The 21840-nt window shown below is 39.3% G+C and overlaps 2 protein-coding genes across 2 annotated transcripts; both read left to right on the top strand.

Moving 5' to 3' along the window:
- Positions 1 to 418: 418 nt before the first annotated feature.
- On the top strand, positions 419 to 3785 carry LOC126369074 (trypsin-like). Its single transcript, XM_050013366.1, has 5 exons — positions 419 to 516; positions 1653 to 1817; positions 2050 to 2224; positions 2657 to 2851; positions 3534 to 3785. Exons 1-5 carry the CDS (start codon positions 419 to 421, stop codon positions 3783 to 3785), a joined length of 885 nt encoding a protein of 294 aa, XP_049869323.1.
- A 15117-nt stretch (positions 3786 to 18902) lies between these two features.
- On the top strand, positions 18903 to 20870 carry LOC126368623 (sucrose-6-phosphate hydrolase-like). Its single transcript, XM_050012691.1, has one exon. The coding sequence runs from the start codon at positions 18912 to 18914 to the stop codon at positions 20373 to 20375; it is 1464 nt and encodes a 487-aa protein (XP_049868648.1). The 5' UTR covers positions 18903 to 18911; the 3' UTR covers positions 20376 to 20870.
- The last annotated feature ends 970 nt before the right edge of the window (positions 20871 to 21840 follow it).

Genomic DNA, 21840 nt, shown 5'->3' on the forward strand with positions numbered 1-21840 from the left:
GAATTATGTTAGTATATAATTATACGAATAGCACTTTAAGGGGGAGACGTTATTATTCTACGGTACAGTTAATCTCTTAGAAATTGCAAATGTATTTGTGGCCTAAGCCTGATTACTAAGGATCAACCATGAAGATAAAATACATACTTTCCAACTCCTTGGAATTCTCCTACAGACGATGAAAACGTGTTGACAATACCAATACCAATAAATATTCTGTCACCAAGACGCAAACATTTTATTCCAGTCAAACTTTTATATTTTTTCTACACAATATTTTGGAGATAATGCAACAAGAAACTTGCCCAAAAATTTAAAGGAAAAGTGAGCAATACCATGACAGATGAAAGTTTTTGTGGCAATACTGTTTAGTGTCTTGAGCCTCTGCGATGGAAGCCTTTACGGGTTTTTCCGGACCATGGATAAAAAAGCAATGAACCAAGGGACTCGACGTCTGTTCGGTGGCACCAAGGCCCAGCTGAAGGACTTTCCACCTGCTTGTCTACTGACTGACAGGTTCTTAATTATATTTCACTAGCTTCTGACCGTGGCTTCGCTCTTGTTAAATTAAGAATAGAATAGAATAGAAATAGTTTATTATAAAAGTTAAAAAAAAGACAACAACATCATATCAAATTTCCTCTAAAACAATTCCAAAAAAGCAAGACGGATGTTTGTCGAAATGATCATAAGGTAGTGGTGGATGTCCTGAGATAAAAGGGCCTCACTCAACACAAATCGCGGCGTGAACCACGACGCTGGTATTATGTGCACCCTGTTGGGTGACGCACGAACATCGTGTTCCATAAACATGTGTTAATGGTGTATATTATATAAGTACATTATAATATATACTAAATTATTTTAATAGAATTAGAGTGTACATAAACAAATACTAATTCCATGAATGTGTATTGTGTAGTCTGTCTGTGTTAGTACCTATCTATCGCGCGAATTAAGGTGTAGATAATTGAGACACAGACTCCGGGAGACACGACACGTTTATTCAAGAGAACGTAGTGTAAAGAACATCTTAGAGCTAGTTACTTATGTTTATACTTGACCTAATGCAATAATAAATTGCTTACATCTAAAATCTTAAACTAGGTTATTGCAACAACATACAATTTCTTAATCTAGTTCTTACATGTAAAGTTGACATCAGCATTCTTATGGAATGCTGATGATGCGGAAGTGGATTCCTTAACTTCTCCATCCTTATTATAGATTTTTTCGGAACCTATGTTAGGTTTATGAAAAAATCTATACCTATAAGTACATTTTAAAAATATAAAATATGATTAACAAAGAAATTATTATATTATATAATATTACTGGCCATACACATATTTTGGATGTCTGCTAGTAATAACATGAAATAATTATTCGTTTTGCGCCGCACCCCGATTCAAGCTCGGTCGGCAAAGTAGTTCGGTTACTACTAGTACTTATACATAAAATATTTTTTCCCATTCGATTCGGGGTAACATGATTCCCCTTTGGCCATTTAAGACTTAAAGTAAAACCCAGAAGGGGTGAGGTCAAAGCCCGATACGAATTGGTTTCGGGGCGAAGAGTTACCGTTCTTTACGTAGTAGGTAGTTATTCTTTCTTCCTATGCTTGTACGTAGTATAATGTAACATGGTTGCAGGTCATTGACAGCCCGCTGCTCTGGCGCCGTGGTGGCCCCCCACTGGGTCCTCACGGCAGCTCACTGCATCAGCCCCAGTCTTGCCTACGTCAAGTACAATACGAGAACCCCTTCCAAAGGTCCTGCTGACCAGGCGACCATAGTGGCCTTGTATCAGCACCCTAAGTAAGGTTCCTTCTTTTCTTTTAAAAGTTAATTTACACACGACAGGACATGAAGACAAACTATAGATATGACAGAAGAATGGTATTGCTTACCTCTAGCAGCAAGTCTCTTCCTGAGCGTCTCAACAACCAGAAAATCAGAAAAGAACTAGAATTAGGTACACTAGTACTAGAATTTCTTACAGTAAGAAAAGAACGGATAAATGCTATAAAAACAAAAAAAAACCATTTAGGTATGAAGTGGTGCAGGAAGACGAGGGTCGTGGTCTGGATGTGACTCAACTCCACAACGACATCGGGCTGGCGGAGACCAAGCAGGCAATAGAGCTGGACTTCCCCCTCAAAGACGAACCCATCCACGCCATGCGATCCATCGAGCCGAAGAAACTTCAGAAAGTTATGGTTCAGGTGTGTTTAATATTAGTTTTAATCTCTTCAATCCTGCATTTCCAGACTAAAATACTTTATTTAGGCTCCATAACTGATCTTTTCAAATGGAGCTGAACGGGTCGTATGTAAACCTATGAGCTAAGAGCTAGGGTAGTGATGTCACGCAGTGGTGCCTCAGGATCGATACCAAAAACATGGTAGCCCCTAAAAATGGAGTAACGTTATACATAGATACGAAAGAAAGGTGTACAGATTAAGGAGAGCCCAGTAGGACAATATTGGCTAGTAAGCTGAATGAAACCCTCCTGTACCTGAAATGCTGTGACAACGCATCACATGGCAACTTTGAATTGAAAATACAAACAGCCGATTGAAATTTTCGAACAGAAGTCGTCAAATTGAAAATCCAACCGCCTACTCCTACTCCTGAAAGTTTTAATAATTGTCTAGGTGATGGGCTTCGGTCGCACGGAGACGGCGGAGGCTACTTTAGGCGAGGAGCTGTTCGCTGTGACGCTGCGGCTGCAGAACTGCGAGAGGAGCTCCTGGTTCCACTGCATGTGTGGTCTGGCCAGCCCGGGGGAGCGAGCTCGCGGCGTCTGCTCCGGTGACTCGGGCGGTCCTGTTGTCTATAGTGGCGTTCAGGTAAGACATACATACATAAACTCACGCCTATTTCCCACCGGGGTAAGCAGAGATTATAGAATTCCATTTGCTTCGATCCTGACACACTTCTCTTGCTTCCTCTACATTCATCAATCGCTTCATACACGCACGCCGGTTTAGAATAGATCGTACTAAACCTTTTCTAAGGACATCTCATTACTCAGGTACATAATTATTCCAAAATACAATGTAATGGCTTAAGCATATATAAAAATAATTCTTGCTTGATATTTTGATCAGAATAATAATACGAGTACCTAGGTGCCTGGGTGTAATAAAAATGGTCATCATTTATACCCAAAAACAAAGACGAAAGATGCATAATTATGTTCGTTATCCATGAAATTAGAAGGTTAAACGAAGAAAAAACTGTACAACACCATCTACTGATTTTAAGGAACGCACCTTGGAAAGACCCTCATTCAAGTGAAGGTACCAGCCTTTAACAACTTTGATCTAAGACACAACGCGGACTTAAAACGGGAACGCAGGGTTTTGGTCGTGTAACAAACTACCGCGCAGGTTCGCGCGCTACTATAGTGATAATGTAAAGGCGACATTGTTCAAGGCACATTGTCTATACCTATATACATGTCAGCTCTGGACTATCTTCACGAAGTGGGTTTTCACATGCCTGTAAATAAAGAATTTCATCTTCCAGGTGGGTGTAACATCGATGGGACCTCTGGAGTGCGTGACAATGGCGGACCCTACGCCAGGCTCCACCAGCGTGTTCACCTCGCTGTACCAGTACGCCGACATCCTGAACGACACCATTAACAACGTGCCTGGCGTGATCAAGATGAGCAGTGTGGCTCTAGACGGGGCTAGCACTCCGTCGCCGGTCGCTGCTGTGGTCTTAGCACTATTTGTAGCAGTGGTCTCTAACACTGTTTCTCTTGCGATGCCTTGAATAAATTTATGTGATTGTTACATGACGGTTTCTTTTACAATTAATCAATTCCAACAGCCTCCATGGACTAGTGATTGGAGCAGCGCTTGCATTAAGATCTGGACATCCGCGCGTTCGATCCACGAAAAGGACATTGACAAAATCACTGCGTAAGACAGTCTTTTGTTTTGTTAGGAAATTGTAGGCTGCATCACTATGAGTCTGTGCTTCAGAAGGCAACGGTCCTCTGCGAGGCTCCACCAGTAGTCTCTCTACCTCGATAGACATCCTCAAGGACACCATCATTAAAATGATTCGCGTGGTGAAGACGACCAGCGTGCTAGTAGACAGCTGGGCTACTGCTTTGGAATTAGCACTGTTTGCAGCAGTTACACTTATCACTGGTTCTCCTGCGATGCCTTGATTTTTTTTTGTTATTCGGGTGTTTTATGTCTCGAATAAACTCACTACTTTCCCAGATGTAGAAGGTGCTGTGTGAGAACTGAGAGATCACACATTTCAGGCTGTATCTATTTAATTAATTCACTACAAATTTCAGAACACATTTCTACATTTGTTTTACAACTCCTACTAAAACCTACAATATTCTTTTCACGAATTTGCGAGGTGATCTCTCAGTGCACACGCACATTTTTGTTTTATACAGGGCGTTAGTGATATCGTAACTCCGGCCAAGTAGTTAATGCCACCTGCGGCAAATCTACATAAGCCTGGTATTAATAAACGAATCTCAGCTGAGACTGCCCTCAAGATCATGCTCAAGTCTCTGTTTTCATATGAGAACTGTCAGATTGACATGTCTCATTCGTTTATTATAGTCACGTCAGAAAAAAAAAGATATCGTAACTAAAACTTCGAGGAATGATTGAGCTCATGATTCTGAGTTGTTGTCAAGTGGAATTTTCTGTCGCAAAAGTATGAAACTGAAAATAATTAAAAAAAATAAAAAAAATCATGAATTTTCAGAGCGGAAATTCAACTTGATATCAACTCAGAATCGTGGTCTGAATCATCTCCTTCAATATTCGTTACGGTGTTGCTAACACTCATAGGTACTTTTATGATTATCTGTATGTACTTGACGCGGTTTAAGTGACATCAAAACTAATACTGAGGAGGATGATTCAGACCGTTGTTTGCATGTTTAATTAAAGAAAATTCCACGAATCATCCGTACGTACAGGTAACGAGAAATTACAACTTTGCAACAATTAGGTATTGCGTTATGCTAGTGTGATAATAATTATGTATCTATGCTTCATCATGGAACGTGATATTTGGTCATCCGATTCTAGCACGTGAATTCTAAATGCTCGGCAACATCACCATCACCAGCCCATTAACATTCCCAGTGCTGGGGCACGGGCTTTCCCTATGGATGGATAGAGAGATCGGCCCTTAAACCACCACGCGGGCCCAGTGCGGATTGATGGTTATTAACGACTACTAATGCAGCCGGGACCAACGGCTTAACGTGCCTTCCGAAGCACGGAGGAGCTCGAGATGAACTCATTTCTTTTTGTGGTCACCCATCCTATGACCGGCCTTTGCGAAAGTTGCTTAACTTCAACTATCGTAGACTGAGCGCGTTTACCGCTGCGCCACCGAGCTCCTCCAACATTATAATATATTTTAATAATAAATGCAAAATCCAGATTACTTTTAAACAGTTGCTTAATCCAACAACGACATACGAAATCAAGGCATTGACTTTAGGAGAAAGTTATTCGAATTTCAAAGTCCGAACTAGTTATAAATAAATAAATATACGATCTTTTGATGGCTCCTAAGCTGAAATTCTCTGAATTCAAAACGTGGTAAAGCCTAGGTAGGTATTTTAATTTCAGTCAGATCCTAGTTGCCGAGGCTTTGATATCAAAGAAAAGCTTTTTATTTGTTTGAAACTTTTTTTATATAAAATATACTTAGAGGCAAACGACGCCTTTAGACCAAGTAACGAAAGTAGAGTAATATACGCGTAGATATTTTCTTTATTCTGTAGTACTTACGTTAGGTACTTTCTGTTAGACAAACGTTGGACAAACATGATAGGTTAGTGAGCCGTATCGCCTGCTTTTTTTTTCACATTTATTTAATAACATTACCACAGATAATAAATCACCGCCAGCTGGTGTTTCTGACATACAGCTCGGTTATGTTTTTAATTACCATACTCAAAAAAAAATGATTATTTTTATCTGGTATATTTTCGTACGGATATTCTCTGCAATATTTTGGACAATTAATGTACTTATAATAATATATGTTACAGTAACACTAGATTCGCATTGTATGTCAAAAAGTGATATTATGGAACTACTAGCTTTTGCCCGCGACTTCGTCCGCGTGGCGTGTTATATAAGAGAGAGATCTTTGTGTATGTGGGAGTGCATATCAAATTTCAAGCATCTAACTTATGCAGCTTAGATTTTTTCATACAATTTTTTTCCTAATAACTCCCATTTTTCAAAATACAGCCAAAAATAAACTTTATATTTACTAAGGTATGCATGCATGCTAGATTGAATTAATTGATTGAATTGATTTTTTTTAATTGATTGTTCATTGAGTTTTAATTCTAATACACACTTCCTCTCTTCCCTTCAACGTTGCTGTGCCCTACAGGGTCCATGTTTTAGTTCCTATGCCTATGTAACACCCCATTGTACTACATGGAATGCAATAAATAATTTAATTGAATTGAAAACATCTATCTTACGCGGTTTCGATTTTTTCATACAAATTTTTTTTCCCGCTAACTCCCGTTTCCGTGGGAATTTTGCAATATCCTGTTGCAACTAAGCTTTAAGTTAACTAAGGTACCTGCATGCCAAATTTCAAGCGTCTAACTTAAGCGGTTTAGATTTTTCATACAAAAGGATTTTCCCGCTAATTTCCGTTCCCGTGGGAATTCCGGGAATTCCTTTCTTAGTGCACCTCTACGGTACCTAAGCTATGTCCCTTCCAAATTTCAAATGCCTACGTTTAGCCGTACAGGCTATGCGTTGATATGTCAGTCACTGAGTCAGTCAGTTTCTCCTTTTATTTAGATTTGATTTTTTCATACAAATGTTTTTTCCCGCTAACTACCGTTCCCGTGGGAATTTTGTAATATCCTGTTGCAACTAAGCTTTAAGTTTACTAAAGTACCTGCATGCCAAATTTCAAACGTCTAACTTGAGTGGTTTAGATTTTTCATACAAAAGGATTTTCCCGCTAATTCCCGTTCCCATGGGAATTTCGGGAATTCCTTTCTTAGTGCACCTCTACGGTATCTAAGGTACCTGCGAGCCAAATTTCAAACATCTAACTTGAATGGTTTAGATTTTTCATACAAAAGGATTTTCCCGTTAATTCCCGTTCCCGTGGGAACCTCGGGAATTCCCTTCTTAGTGCACCTCCACGGTACCTAAGGTACCTGCATGACAAATTTCAAACGTCTAACTTGAGTGGTTTAGATTTTTCATACAAAAGGATTTTCCCGCTAATTCCCGTTCTCGTGGGAATTTCGGAAGTTCCTGTCTTAGTGCACCTCCACGGTACCTAAGGTACCTGCATGACAAATTTTAATTTCAAACGTCTAACTTGAGTGGTTTAGATTTTTCATACAAAAGGATTTTCCCGCTAATTTCCGTTCCCGTGGGAATTTCGGGAATTCCTTTCTTAGTGTACCTCTACGGTATCTAAGGTACCTGCGAGCCAAATTTCAAACATCTAACTTGAATGGTTTAGATTTTTCATACAAAAGGATTTTCCCGTTAATTCCCGTTCCCGTGGGAATTTCGGGAATTCCCTTCTTAGTGCACCTCCACGGTACCTAAGGTACCTGCATGACAAATTTCAAACGTCTAACTTGAGTGGTTTAGATTTTTCATACAAAAGGATTTTCCCGCTAATTCCCGTTCCCGTGGGAATTTCGGGAATTCCTTTCTTAGTGTACCTCTACGGTATCTAAGGTACCTGCATGCCAAATTTCAAACGTCTAACTTGAGTGGTTTAGATTTTTCATACAAAAGGATTTTCCTTCACTACTCTGCTCCTATTGATTGTAGCGTGATGAAAAGTATACTATAACCTGTCCAGGAGTGTGAAGAATAATTGTACCAAGTTTCATTAAAATCCGTCCAGTAGTTTTAGTTTCTATAAGGAACATACAGACAGACAGACAGACAGACAGACAGACAGACAGACAAAAAATTTACTGATTGCATTTTTGGCATCAGTATCGACCACTTATCACCCCCTGATAGTTATTTTGAAAAAATATTTAATGTACAGAATTGACCTCTCTACAGATTTATTATAAGTATAGATTAGTCATGTCAGGGGCCTTTGCCGGCTCAATCATAACCCTGACACCAGGGTTAATTAGGTTGATATTCCACCTCATAACGCACACGATAGAAGAAGAAGACTGCAACACGTGCGCCGCGGCTGCGGGACTTCCGGCCAAGAAGTTAATGCCATCTGCGGCAAATCTACAATAAGTCACGTCAAAAAAAAAGAAAGAAAAGCTGCGGGACTACTTTAGTGGCGCGGACTCTACCTGTCTGTTTGCATGTATAATTTAAAGTTGAATATTCAAGTTTTATTCGCGAAGTTCGTACTCCTGAAAGCATGCACTAATTCCGTGTCAAAGTATAACGAGGAACGAAGTGTTGCAACTAGATGGCCAGGCAACGGGTGTCTTTTTTTATTTCGTCGCGTAGAATTTTTAGTAAGTACAAAAAATATCGACAAATATAGATAGTCTTCTTATCGTGTGGGTTGTGAGGTGGAATACCAACCTTATCAACCCTGGTGTCAAAGTTATTACTGAGCAGCCAAAGGCCCCTGATATGGCTCATGTAACGACTACATACATCAGTGAGTAGTAAACGGGACCAACGGCTTAACGTGCCTTCCGAAGCACGGATCATCTTTCGGACAATCAGGTGATCAGCCTTTCATGTCCTAACCAAACTAGAGATCACAAAGTGATTTTTATGATATGTCCCCATCGGGATTCGAACCCAGGACCTCCGGATCGTGAGCCCAACGCTCAACCACTGGACCGCGAAGGCCGTTGAGACTACGTACTTACATCAGTAAGTAGTAACCGGGACCAACGGCTGAACTTACTTTCCTAGTGTATAGTTGACCTAATCTACAACTGGACGACTCAGTCCATGAAACAACAAAGAGAATTATTTTCTTTCCCTTTCCTCTCTAGTGAACAAAATATCTCGTGACCTAAAAGAACCACCCTGTGCAGGAAATAAAGTCACTCCCCGAGTGCAGCGTATGTGGGAATGTCATTTGCATTTTTATCATATATCTCTTCGCAGTAGAAATGAAGTGCCAGATAGCCCGGCTAAGGCAATCTCACACGACGCCGACCGCCGACGCGGTACGAGATGGATAGATAGACAGATTTATATACAGGTTGTTAGTGACATCGTAACGAAAACTTTGGGGGATGATCCAGACCATGATTCTGAGTTGATATCAAGTGGAATTTTCCGTCGCAAAAGTATGGTACAGAAACTAATTTAAAAAACCACTAAATTTATTATGAATTTTCCGACAGGAAAATCCACTTGATATCAACTCAGAATCATGGTCTGAATCATCCGCTTCAGTATTCGTTACGGTGTCACTAACATCCATACCTACTTGTATGGCTACCGTATGTACTTGTATGGGGTGTAAGTGACATCGTAACGAATACTGAGAGGGATGATTCAGCTTATTATTATGAGTTAATATCAAGTGGAATTTTCCATCGCAAAAGTATAGAACTGAAAATAATAAAAAAAAAACAAAAAAGAATCATGAATTTTGCGACGGAAAAATCCACTTGATATTAACTCACAATCATGGTCTAAATCATCCCCCTCAGTATTCGTTACGATGTCACTAACACCCTGTATACATATGTGGGAATGGAAAGGTATGTTGCATGAAAAGGAACGTTTGGAGCGAGAAAGTATGAGAGAGCGAGAGAGAGAGAGACGGAAATAGGAAGCGGAAGTTGTTTTACTTTTTAAGATTGTTTGAGCCACTTGTGCTGTCTTTTTTATTTCTGTTAATACGCCTAGCTACCCAAGGGAACACACACCAAAAAGACTTTACAAATTAACTAAAAACTTTTTACTTCGTGTGTGTGAACCCCGGCAGTGCTAGTGACGTTTTGTGCTCCTTTTGTTTTTTCCTTCTATATCTATAATACGTTTTTTTCTGCAAATAATTTTAAATACTCTTTAAATGCACCGCCGCCGCTAATTAATTGTGAATAGACTGCTGTGATTGTATTCCTCTGCTGTCATCAAAAACCAGGCCTGGTGAGAAGAACAGAGAAGCTGACTACGTGAGTGTTTCCCTTTTTCTTTGAGCTGGGCTATTTTCAGGTGTATGAGGACAGCGCAAGTGGTTAGGATTCTTCCTTTCCATCTTTTTCTTTTCCGCATTAATGTGTATCAAACAATGATAGATATAGATATTATAAGATGGCGAATTTTGAAGGTGCGTAGCGTGGGTCTGATTAAAATAAAAGACGAATTAAATAGACGAAACAAGAGAGTTTTAATTGAAGACGACGAAGTCCCTTCCTACACATATAATGCCACAAAGTGATTTTCGTGATATGTCCCCACCGGGATTTGAACCCGGGACCTCCGGATCGTTAGTCGAACTCTCAAACCACTGGACCACAGAGGCAGTTCTGAATAGTGCTGACAGTTACTGCTGCCTTTTGTCAGGTTCCAAGTTACAGTCCCTGTGACGCGCCTCTTCCGTCCTGCATTGCCGATAGATAGATAGAATACTTTATTGGGCCCAACGGACACGAGGTACATAAATAAGGATAACAGATACATAAAGGCACAACAGGCGGCCTTATTGCTCATGCGGAAATTTCTTCCAGGCAACCTTTTGGTTCCAGGGGTTTAGGAGCTCGTCCGCGTCGATCATGTGGTTTTCGATCAGTATACTTTCACCATCACCAGCCCATTAACGTCCCCACTGCTGGGGCACGGGCCTTCCCTATGAATGGATAGGGAGATCGGGCCTTAAACCATCACGCGGGCCCAGCCCGGATTGATGGTTATTAACGACTGCTAATGCAGCCGGGACCAACGGCTTAACGTGCCGTCCGAAGCACGGCGGAGCTCGAGATGAAAACTTTTTTTTTGTCACCCATCCCATGACCGGCCTTTGCGAAAGTTGCTTAATTTCAACAATCGCAGACCGAGCGCGTTTACCGCTGCGCCACCGAGCTCCTCATTATACTTTATTATAATAATTATAATTAATTCATCACCGTTATTCGGTTTTCACAGGGTCCGCTAACCTAACCTGAAGATTTGACAAGTTGGAGTGACCTGAAAACCGCTCCGTGTGTGAACAGCCTAAACGTAATGACTCTCTTGTCTACAAACACACTGAATGCGAAAGAGATTGCGTTTTATTGCTGTTTTATCTTCGTGTCATGTTTTGTCGGATTCGTGCCAATATTATCGTGCATTATGAGCCGGACTGGATGCATAAAATAAAGAATAATATTATGTACTTATAGAACGGTAACTCTCCGCCCGCACCAATTCGTAACGGGTACCGACCTCCCTAGGTCTACCCCTTCCTCTCTTCCCTTCAATTTTTCCTTCTACAATGTTTGTTATAAATGAATCGTGTCGTATCAGGTGGCCAATCATATTTCCTCTCCGGTTCTCTATAGTCTTCAATATGGTTCTCTAGGATAACATTTATGAAACAAATAAAAGAGAAGGTGCAGGTCGCGTCGTATCAGGAGGTGAAGGTTTTGGCGGGAAGAAGAGAGGAATGGCGATTACTCCACCGACAAGAGCGTAGCTCTTAAATGGAGAGAGAGACCGACCTCCCTAGGTTTTACTTTAGTCATTATGTATGACTATTATCCGCTTAAGAGTAAGGGGGAGCGCGCAGACTCTGTCTCACTCTCACTTATGTATGAGGCGGCACATGCTAAAAATGAGATTTTTATTTATGTTTTTTGTATGGAGTATCCGGTAGGGAAAAATATAGAATGTGTTAATGTTTGACGAAGCTTGTGCGGATTTTATTATGTATGATGATTTGAATATTTTTTCCCTTTTTTTTTATTTTTCCTTTATTTATTGACGAATCCTTTGGTGGATTTACATTCTGTTTATTATTATTAATATTATTTTTTAGTATTATTTGATTATCTGCATTAAAATATTATGGAATGTGTTAATTGAATATTTTTTCTTCGATTTATAATTATGTTTAATAGGTACCTACCTATACCACTTCGTTTTAGAACGAAATACGTTAAAATATAGCAGTCTCTCCAAATAATATTGTCCAAAGGTTATCAAATTTAAGTCCCAGATACCTTAGACGCTAGACGATGTCAACTCAAGGCCGAATAAATTGGACTAATTGAGAGAAATTAGTAGATATTTCTCCTTATATTTCATTTTGAATCCGTGATTGCCCAGGGCCCTTATTATTGAATCGCCTTCAACTCACATCCGAAAATATACAGGGTGTTAGTGACATCGTAACGAAACCCTTGACGGATGATTCGGACCATGATTCTGAATTGATATCAAGTGCGATTTTTCGTCGCAAAAATAATGATAATACCATTAAAATTTTCACCACATTCCGACAGAAAATGCCACTTGCTCTCAACTCAGAATCATGGGTCTGCAACATCCTACTCAGTATCTGTTATGGCTAGGTAGCCATAACATAAGTCATATAAGTCGTACAGGTGTACGACTTATATTAGGCAGAAATCATAAACAATCCTTTCAATTTACATTTAGGAAGGTTGGCGTATAACACGACAGAATTTAGTTTCAACATTAAAAATGCTTTCGATATCTCACGATGCCATTAAAACGGATGACGATCCTTACATTTACATGGTTAAATAAAGTTAAGTACGTTAGTAGGTACATTTTAAACGTTTTCCAATCTTCAAATGGATGACGGTCTATTCAGGCCTTTTCTTTAGGACAGTATAATTTCCGACCAGCGGTAAACCCAGACAAAAAGGTTGTATAATAAACGATGCTTATCAACAGATTGAAATGGCTCACGCATACCTTTCTAGGGATCCGTAGTAAAACATGTCAATAGTCACAATATTGCACATAATGTACATGTCAATAGTAACGGCCTCCGTGGTCCAGTGGTTGAGCGTTAGGCTCACGATCAAGAGGTCTCGGGTCCGAATCCCGGTGGGGACATATCACAAAAATCACTTTGTGATCCCTAGTTTGGTTAGGACATTATAGGTTGATCACCTGATTGTCCAAAAAGTAAGATGATCCGTGCTTCGGAAGGCACGTTAAGCCGTTGGTACGGTTACTACTTACTGATGTAAGTAAGTAGTCCTTACATGAGCCATGTCGGCTCTGCCTTTGGCAGCTCAATAGTAACCCTGACACCAGGGTTGATGAGGTTGGTACTCCACCTCACAACCCACACGATATAAGAATATGTCAATAGTCTGAATAAAACACTATTTGTGTTACCCCTGGGATTATGTATTAAAAAGCAAGAGATGCCTTCCATTATTAAATTATGCTCACTCCTCATCAAATATTCCAGATAATATTATCCCTGACAACTTTTTATCCGAAATGGGGTTTTCATTTTGTTAAAAGCTTTGTTTAAAAGATATAATCTATCAGAAATCAGAATCATTTATTCAACTTTATTAACATGGATAAACTTGTTAAGCTAAGGCACGTTAAGCCGTTGGTCCCGGTTACTACATACTGATGTAAGTAAGTAGTCGTTACCAGGAGCCATGTCGGGGGCCTTTGGCGGCTCAATAGTAACCCTGACACCAGGGGTGATGAGGTTGGTACTCCACCTCACAACCCACACGATAGAAGAAGAAGAACTAACACCCTGTATACAGATCATCCGTCAATCATTAATGTTATAATTTTATACGGAACTTTAATAAGACAATGTCGACTTGCACTTTTCTTTTGACAAACGATTGGAGGTGTCATGATTAACGATTATAACGATAGGCCTATGTACTGACCTAGGCAATATAATGGACCTGGATTTCGGACTTTCGATATCTGAAACGGTTTGTCATGCACATCATGATGGTTTCATTTAGTTTCAGGCTCATCTGTAATATATAAGAATGAAGCCGTGGTACCCAAGGTGGTAACGACCTCTGTGGAGGTCCTGGGTTCGATTCCCGGTGGGCACATATCACTAAAATTACTTTCTGCTCCCTAGTTTGGTTAGGCCATTACAGGCTGATCACCTGCTTGTCCGAAAGGAAGATGATTCGTGCTTCGGAAGGCACTTTAAGCCGTTGTGCCCGGGTATTACTTACTGATGTAAGTAAGTAGTCGCTACATGAGCCATGTCAGGGGCCTTTGGCGGCTCAATAGTAACTCTGACACCAGGGTTGATGAAGTTGGTACTCCAACTCACAACCCACACGATAGAAGAAGAAGCCCAGGTGGAAGAGCGCTTAACTCTCACTTTGAGGTCGTAGGTTCGAATCCAGCACTTAAACCAATGATTTTGGATTTTGTTTCTTTAATCCACGTTTGGATTCTAAATGATAATATTTTGCTGTTAGCGCCACCAAGGTGCCCTAATCAGGTAGGATCCTTACAGCTGTTGTAAATAAATAAAAAGAAACCAAGTACTAGGGGGTTAAAATGGCCACATAGAAGCAATTCATTTTAGGAAGCAATATTGCAATTTGACATTTGCGCATATAAAACTAAGTGCGCAATGCAAACAAATGTCAAATAGCAATATTGCTTTCTAAGACGAATTGCCTCCGTGGTCTAGTGGTTAGAGCGTTAGGCTCACGATCTGGAGGTCCTAGTTCGATTCCCGATGGGGACATTATCGAAATCACTTTGTGAGACTGTCCTTTGTTTGGTAAGGACTTTTCAGGTTTGAATCACCCGATTGTACGAAAAAGTAAGATGATTCCGTGCTTCGGAGGGCACGTTAAGCCGTTGGTCCCGGCTATTCGCCGTAAAAAATACCACCACCAACCCGCAGTGGAGCAGCGTGGTGGAGTATGCTCCATACCCCCTCCGGTTGATTGAGGGGAGGCCTGTGCCCAGCAGTGGGACATATATAGGCTGTTTATGTATGTATGATGAATTGCTCCGATGTGGCCATTTTAACCCCCCTGGTTTATTATTACCTACGTATGTTACACATTTTCCTCACCTTACGGTTGTCTGCAAGGAAGCGATTAGGCCGCCATTTGCCTGGTATGCTCCATACCCCCTCCGGTTGATTGAGGGGAGGCCTGTGCCCAGCAGTGGGACGTATTTAGGCTGTTGATGATGATGCAAGTCAATATATTTATGAAAACATTATGTATGTGCGTAAGAATGTATCTCTCCTTCCGAGAAACTGTGAAAGGCATACTTACAATACAAGGAATAAAAATAAAATTGTTGTTCAAAATTCTAGATTAAGTAAATTAAATTCATCTTTTTTGGGGTTATGTATACGTTTTTACAATAAAATACCAGATAATATTTTAAATTTGTCAGAGAATAAATTTAAAGCTCACGTGAAGCTTACTTTATGTAAAAAAGCTTATTATAAGATTAATGATTACCTAAATGATAAACATGTCTGGTATTAAATGTGTTCCTCTAGTTATTAAATAACTTGTAATGTACCAATTGATTTAAAAGATGTGTTGCTGTTGCAGTTTCTTGTCATTTCTTCTCCTCAGCCATAACACCTTGCGAAATGACGTAAATTCAAAATGTTACATTGACCTTCAACAAGTTTATCCATGATAATTACGTTGAATAAATGATTCTGATTCTGATTCTGATTCTGATGACTTAAGTCACCTTTGTAACTATTTGATTGTATTTTGGTGCATTAAAGTATATCTAAAATTGAGGGACATTCACAGTCTATCAGGAATCAGAAATATGATTGTGTGTCCGTAAATTGAAAGGGCCCACAAACACCCTAACTCCGTCCGAGACCACGTTGAATAGCTTTTATCATAATTGAAATCGCTTTATAGCAAACTTAATATTATTGAGAGACATCATAAAAATGGAAAAACGCTGTTTTCCCCTATTTCCCCCTAAAAGATTCATGTCTCACGTGTTTTGGAAATTAAATTAGGACGTTCGTCATTCATTATTCATTTTGGAAGTAAAATCATATTAATATTTTTTTATATGCATTAGCAATTATACAATTAAAATTTTAAAATTTAAATTCCAAAATCAATAAAATTATTTAATTTTAAATTTTATAACTTAACTACAATACAATAAATAAATTAATTTAATTTGATTTAGTTAAATACAATAGCCCAAAATACTCAAAAAGAAACACGTGTAAAAGTAAGCCTCGTGGTTTGGACGGTTGTCCACGTTGCCATCAAAAGTTGCTGTACGGCTTCACTCCCCTCTGCGGCAGCGGTCTCGCCTCTATTGGTGTCGATTCGGGCAACCGCCAACCTAATTTTTAAACTTAATTTTACTGCACTAAAACCACGAATAGAAGAAAGAAGCGAATTACAAGCCAAATCAAATCAAATCAGAATCATTTATTCAACGTAATTATCATGGATAAACTTGTTGAAGGTCAATGTATGTAAGGTCATTTTTGAATTTACGTCAATTCGCAAGGTGTTATGGCTTAGGAGACGAAATGACAAAAAACTGCAACAGCAACACATCTTTTAAAAACCAATGAGGGTATACATTACAAGTTATTTTATAACAAGTATGAGCAAATAGTCAATACATCAACCACACCCCGGACACTTCACACAAACAACCTCGTTTTACACAGACACAATACATTGACGTTATCGTACACGCGGAACTGTGTGTGTGACGTCTGACGCCGATACGATCAAAGTCTAAACTGTGCTCGAAGGGGGGGTGAGGTAAACCTAGCTCAGACGCCGGTGGGGGACGGAGAGGTACCGCTCTATACGTGCACTCCACTGGTCCTCAAACTTTACGACGCACAGAACCTCGCGAATATGGTATATTAAAAGGTCGTATTGTGCATTATAACGTACCTACAGGGTAAGAAGTTAAATATCAAATTCAAATTCATTTATTCGTCAACATAGGTAAAAGAGTTGTTACAATATAATATATGTCGCACTATGTCGCACCTCACACTATGTATCGATTATCATGCAAGGAAATCCATGTCACAGGAAGGCTTATATGCTTAATATGATCGGCTACCACCATCATCCTAGCGTTATTCCCTTTCTCACGGGGTCCGCTTACCTAACCTGAAGATTTGACAGGTCCGGTTCTTTTTACAGAAGCGACTGCTTGTCTGACCTTCCAACTCAAAGGGAAACCCAGCCCAGTACAAGTTAGGTCACATACCTCCGAAACGCGTTTCTCGGGAATGAAGATTTCCTCACGATGTTTTCGTTCACCACTGACAACGTGATAATCTTTTATAATGCAAACATGAATTTGAAAACAAATTATAAAATCATTGATTAAGAAGGCCCGTCCTGGGTTTCGAAACTACGACCTCATAATGAGAGTCAAGCGTTCTTCCAACTGTTCTACCACGACTCACTTAATTATGATCGGCTTATTATAAAAAAAATACGTTTGTATGCAGTATCTTACGAAAAGTTATAATAAAATTGCTGCTTATCCCATAAAACTGGCGTCATCGGTTCTCATACTTTTTTTTAAATTTATTTAAATGAAAAACTTAAACGGTAGATTTACAAATCATCCCCGCCAAACTTATGAAGTTTGATGGCGAGTAGCACTCACATGCTTATATCTTAATTTACCTGCTGACAGTAATTATTAGTACTTACAAATAATATTACTTACAGCTATCGAGGAATACACTTCTTAGTTTTAATTTTAACAGATTTTAACTTAACTTATTATTTTGTCATAACAAGCTTATTTTATTAAATATTTTTGGCACGACATGACGACAATCTTTCTCCATAATAATTATTTGTTTATACAAAAGATGAAGAAGATGAAGATGAATATGTGCATTGGGGTCTTTCCAATCTTTTTCTTCTATTCCGTAACTCAATTACTCAAACGCTTTCTTACCTATTGTAAATGAAGTACAACACTAACTCTAGTTTGTGTCCGACCGAAACGGAAAAAAAAAACAAAAGTGTTGACAAAAAGCGATCATGTGGAAGGTCAAAAATGTTAACAGCCTAATTAACATCCCGCTGCTCTTGTCATCGAGAGAATACAAGAGATGTGAAGAAAAGAGAGGCACCAACTCTCAAGGTGACCCCCCCTGCGTTATTACGAGGAGGGAAATGTCACTGTCTTATCACCCAAAACATTTTCAGACATAACATAGATAAACAAATACGCGTTCATTGATGAAACGATTAGATAATTCAAAAGTTACATAACTGCCTTTCTTTCGAGACAGATATCGTCTTAGAAACATTTCCATGCAAATGGTACTTACAAATAAATATAAATTTAAAACATTAAACTTACGTGTACGAATTTTGTCTATTTCCTACAATATTACATACAGGTAAAAGGGGACGGTGAGTTGGTGGGGGGTACGAGGGGGATAAAGGGATAAATTGATTTGATTTGACCTTTTTTTTGAAATCTGTTAAAATATGAATCCCATCCAATAGTAACCTCGTCAACCCTCAAAGTCATTGATTTAGACCCGTGGATTTGAACCCCAGATGTCACATTGAGAGTCACGCGTTCTACTAACTGAACTACCACAGCTCCAATAATTATTATTATAGTCATAATCTGTCGAGGTGGCAATTTCGTTGTCGAGGTTCAATGCGTGTGGTTCCATTTCCAATCATGTGTTAGTTATCTAACTCATAACCACTTACGGTTACCAATCTTATCACAACTAGGAACCACACGTAACACATTTTATCATCTTCATCCTCCTCAGTTATCAATTTTCATGATTCATTGAATACAATTCTGCAACTGAAGGGTTCTCCTTACCTCCTATTCAGCTGAACATAAACAAAACACTTCAAAACATCTTATCTACGATCTATTGAAATATTTCGATGTGTAACTAAGTACCTACCTATATAAACTTTGCCACTACAGGCTTTCCAGCAAACCATTCAAGATGGCGTTAATACTTAAGTCGCTTATCCTCTTACTTTTAGTCGCGTTTGTTTGCGCAAAGACAGTAAAACAGTCGAAAAATGATAAAGAAACGCTAGAAAAATATATAGAAGATAAAAAGAAAGAGATAAATCCTAGATGGAGACTGCATTATCACGTGGCAGGGCCTGTTGGATGGATCAATGATCCAAACGGGTTCTCGTACTACAAGGGAGAATACCACCTCTTCTATCAATTTTACCCTTACGCTGCAAAATGGGGACCTATGCACTGGGGTCATGTCACTAGTAAAGATCTGGTCAACTGGAAACAACTACCAACAGCTCTCTTACCAGACGAAGAACAGTGCTTCTCAGGTAGCGCAGTGGTCGATGGTGACACCCACGTACTCATATATACTGCTCATGAAAATTTGGCCTCTGGTCTCTCCAACGAATCGCAGTACTTAGCGTTTAGCGACGATGGTGTCAATTACGACAAATTCAAAGGGAATCCCGTCATACCCCAAGCTCCCAACGGATCCCCTGACTTTAGAGACCCTAAAGCCTGGAAACATGGTGATCACTGGTACGTTATCATCGGGAGCAAAACCACAGACGAACGAGGCAGAGTTTTACTGTACAGATCCGAAGATTTGATCGAATGGGAGTTCTTGACTATTTTGGGCGAATCTAAAGGCGATTTAGGATACATGTGGGAGTGCCCGGATTTCTTCGAGCTGGACGGAAAGTTTGTACTGCTGATGTCTCCTCAGGGCATGAAACCAGAAGGTGATAGATACAAGAATCTCCACCAGACTGGATATATAATTGGCAGTTTCAACTACGATACGTTAGAGTTTACTCCTGATGTTGGTTTCCAAGAGATGGACTACGGACATGACTTTTATGCTGCGCAGACAATGGAACATAATGGCAAAAGGTACGTGGTCGGCTGGTTTGCCATGTGGGAGTCTCCCTTCTTGGAAGACGTTGATGGATGGGCAGGCGCCATGACTATCATTCGTGAGTTGAGTATTGTGAACAATCGCATCATTATGAAGCCTTTGGACGACATGGTGTCTTTAAGAGAATCTTTAGTTGCTAGTGGTGATTTCAGAACCAATGTACCTGTGGTATTTGGTAAGACTGCTGAGATTGTTATTGACGGGGATTTGAATAAGAATATGGATTTCCTTCTAGAAGGTACGGAAGGAGGAGAGAAGGGGTGGATTAAGTGGGACTCAGAAAGTAGAAAAGTAGGAATAGAGATCGATGGTGATGTAAGGCAGGTGGAATGGTACCCTATAGGATCGACGACTTTAAGGATCTTTCTAGACGCCAGTTCTGTGGAGTTGTTCTGTGGTGAGGGAGAAGTAGTTTTCAGCAGCAGGTTGTACCCTGAAGGTGGATGGAAGGTCACTAACAAGAACGTTCAAGATGTCAAGATTGAGGCGTATTCTTTGAAGAGAAGTGTCCCGGAATAATAGCTACATACTTTTTTACAAGATAACGATTTTTTACAAGATAACGAATTTTTATAAGGGACTAGGTTTATACATAAAGTACAAAGTACATTAAACCGGAAAAAATGCATGAAGACTTTAATGAGAGTGGAAGAAGCAGTAGTGGTGTGTCAGGATAGTAGTAAGTGGAATTCCATGGTCTCTGCCTACCCCAATGAGAAATATGTGTGATCTTATGTAAGTAGGCCAATTAGGATGGTAACGTTACTCCCAAAAACTCGACTTTGACTTTGACTTTGACCTTGACTTTAGACTTTATTTCGTTTCGTTTGGTTTCGTTTTTTTATTATTTTGTGTGTAATCTTCACATAAATTGAATCTACTGGCGTCATACTTAGATTATTTCATACTTTAGAACATACTTTGTAAATAATTTATGAGGTAGATATACTTATATAAGAAATATATTTTCAAAATTTAAATTATTTTTTTTAAATAAAATCTTTATAAAATTAATAATCTTTACATATTTTGTTTTCTTTACATCCATCAAAAGAATCCCATCATCATCATCAGCCCAATAACTGCTGGGGCACGGGCCTTCCCTATGGATGGATAGGGAGATCGGGCCTTAAACCATCACGCGGGCCCAGTGCGGATTGGTGGTTATTAAAGGAATCCCACCTAATGGGAAATTGTCTTCAGATAATTTAATGCTCTACCCTCCTTGATAGGGACATCGGTGTGAAGAATGGGTGTTGTAGTACTTATATACTATTATATTTCTCTTTGTTAACGGAAAGGTCACCCTATTTACTAATTATCCTCTCTACTTACTACCAAAAGGAATCTTGGAATTTCCAATAAAAAATATCTCGTTTCGTATTTTCTACGAAACAAATTGTTGTTAGTAAGACCAACTACTATAGGATCACAAAAACGTGAAATATTTCGTTGGAAATTTTGGAGTATGCTGCATACCCCCTCCGGTTAATTGAGGCTTGTGCCAAGTGGTGGGGCGTATACAGGGTGTTAGTGACACCGTAACGAATATAAGGGAGATGATTCAGACCATGAGTCTAAAAAAAATGGTGTTCTTTTTTTTAATTATTTTCAATATATCAATTCTAAACTTTTGCGATGGCAAATTCCACTGGATATTAACTCAGAATAATGAGTTGAATCATCCCTCTCAGTATTCGTTACGATGTCACTTACACGCGTGCAATTACGTGCAAGTCGGTTTGGATGTTAACGACAAAGCAACAAATACTAAGAGCCATGATTCAGACCATGATTCTCAGTTTATTCTCATGATATTCAGTTAATATCAAGTGGAATTTCCTGTCGGAAAATTCATGATTTTTTTTTACTTATAATATAAGCTAATGCCAATTGAAACCGAAACATTTATTATCGAATTAAAACGTCTGCAGAAATCAAAAATCTAAATCATTTATTCAACGTCATTACCACGGATAAACTT

This window comes from Pectinophora gossypiella, chromosome 8, assembly GCF_024362695.1.
Source record: "Pectinophora gossypiella chromosome 8, ilPecGoss1.1, whole genome shotgun sequence".
Lineage (NCBI taxonomy): Eukaryota > Metazoa > Arthropoda > Insecta > Lepidoptera > Gelechiidae > Pectinophora > Pectinophora gossypiella.

What these genes read in the sequence shown, in the direction of transcription:
- LOC126369074 (XM_050013366.1), top strand. Translation starts at nt 419, where the DNA reads ATGGATAAAAAAGCAATGAACCAAGGGACTCGACGTCTGTTCGGTGGC. An exon ending in GCCTTGTATCAGCACCCTAA is followed by an intron (nt 1,818 to 2,049) that starts GTAAGGTTCCTT and finishes AAAACCATTTAG; the next exon opens with GTATGAAGTGGTGCAGGAAG. An exon ending in TTCAGAAAGTTATGGTTCAG is followed by an intron (nt 2,225 to 2,656) that starts GTGTGTTTAATA and finishes ATAATTGTCTAG; the next exon opens with GTGATGGGCTTCGGTCGCAC.
- LOC126368623 (XM_050012691.1), top strand. Translation starts at nt 18,912, where the DNA reads ATGGCGTTAATACTTAAGTCGCTTATCCTCTTACTTTTAGTCGCGTTT.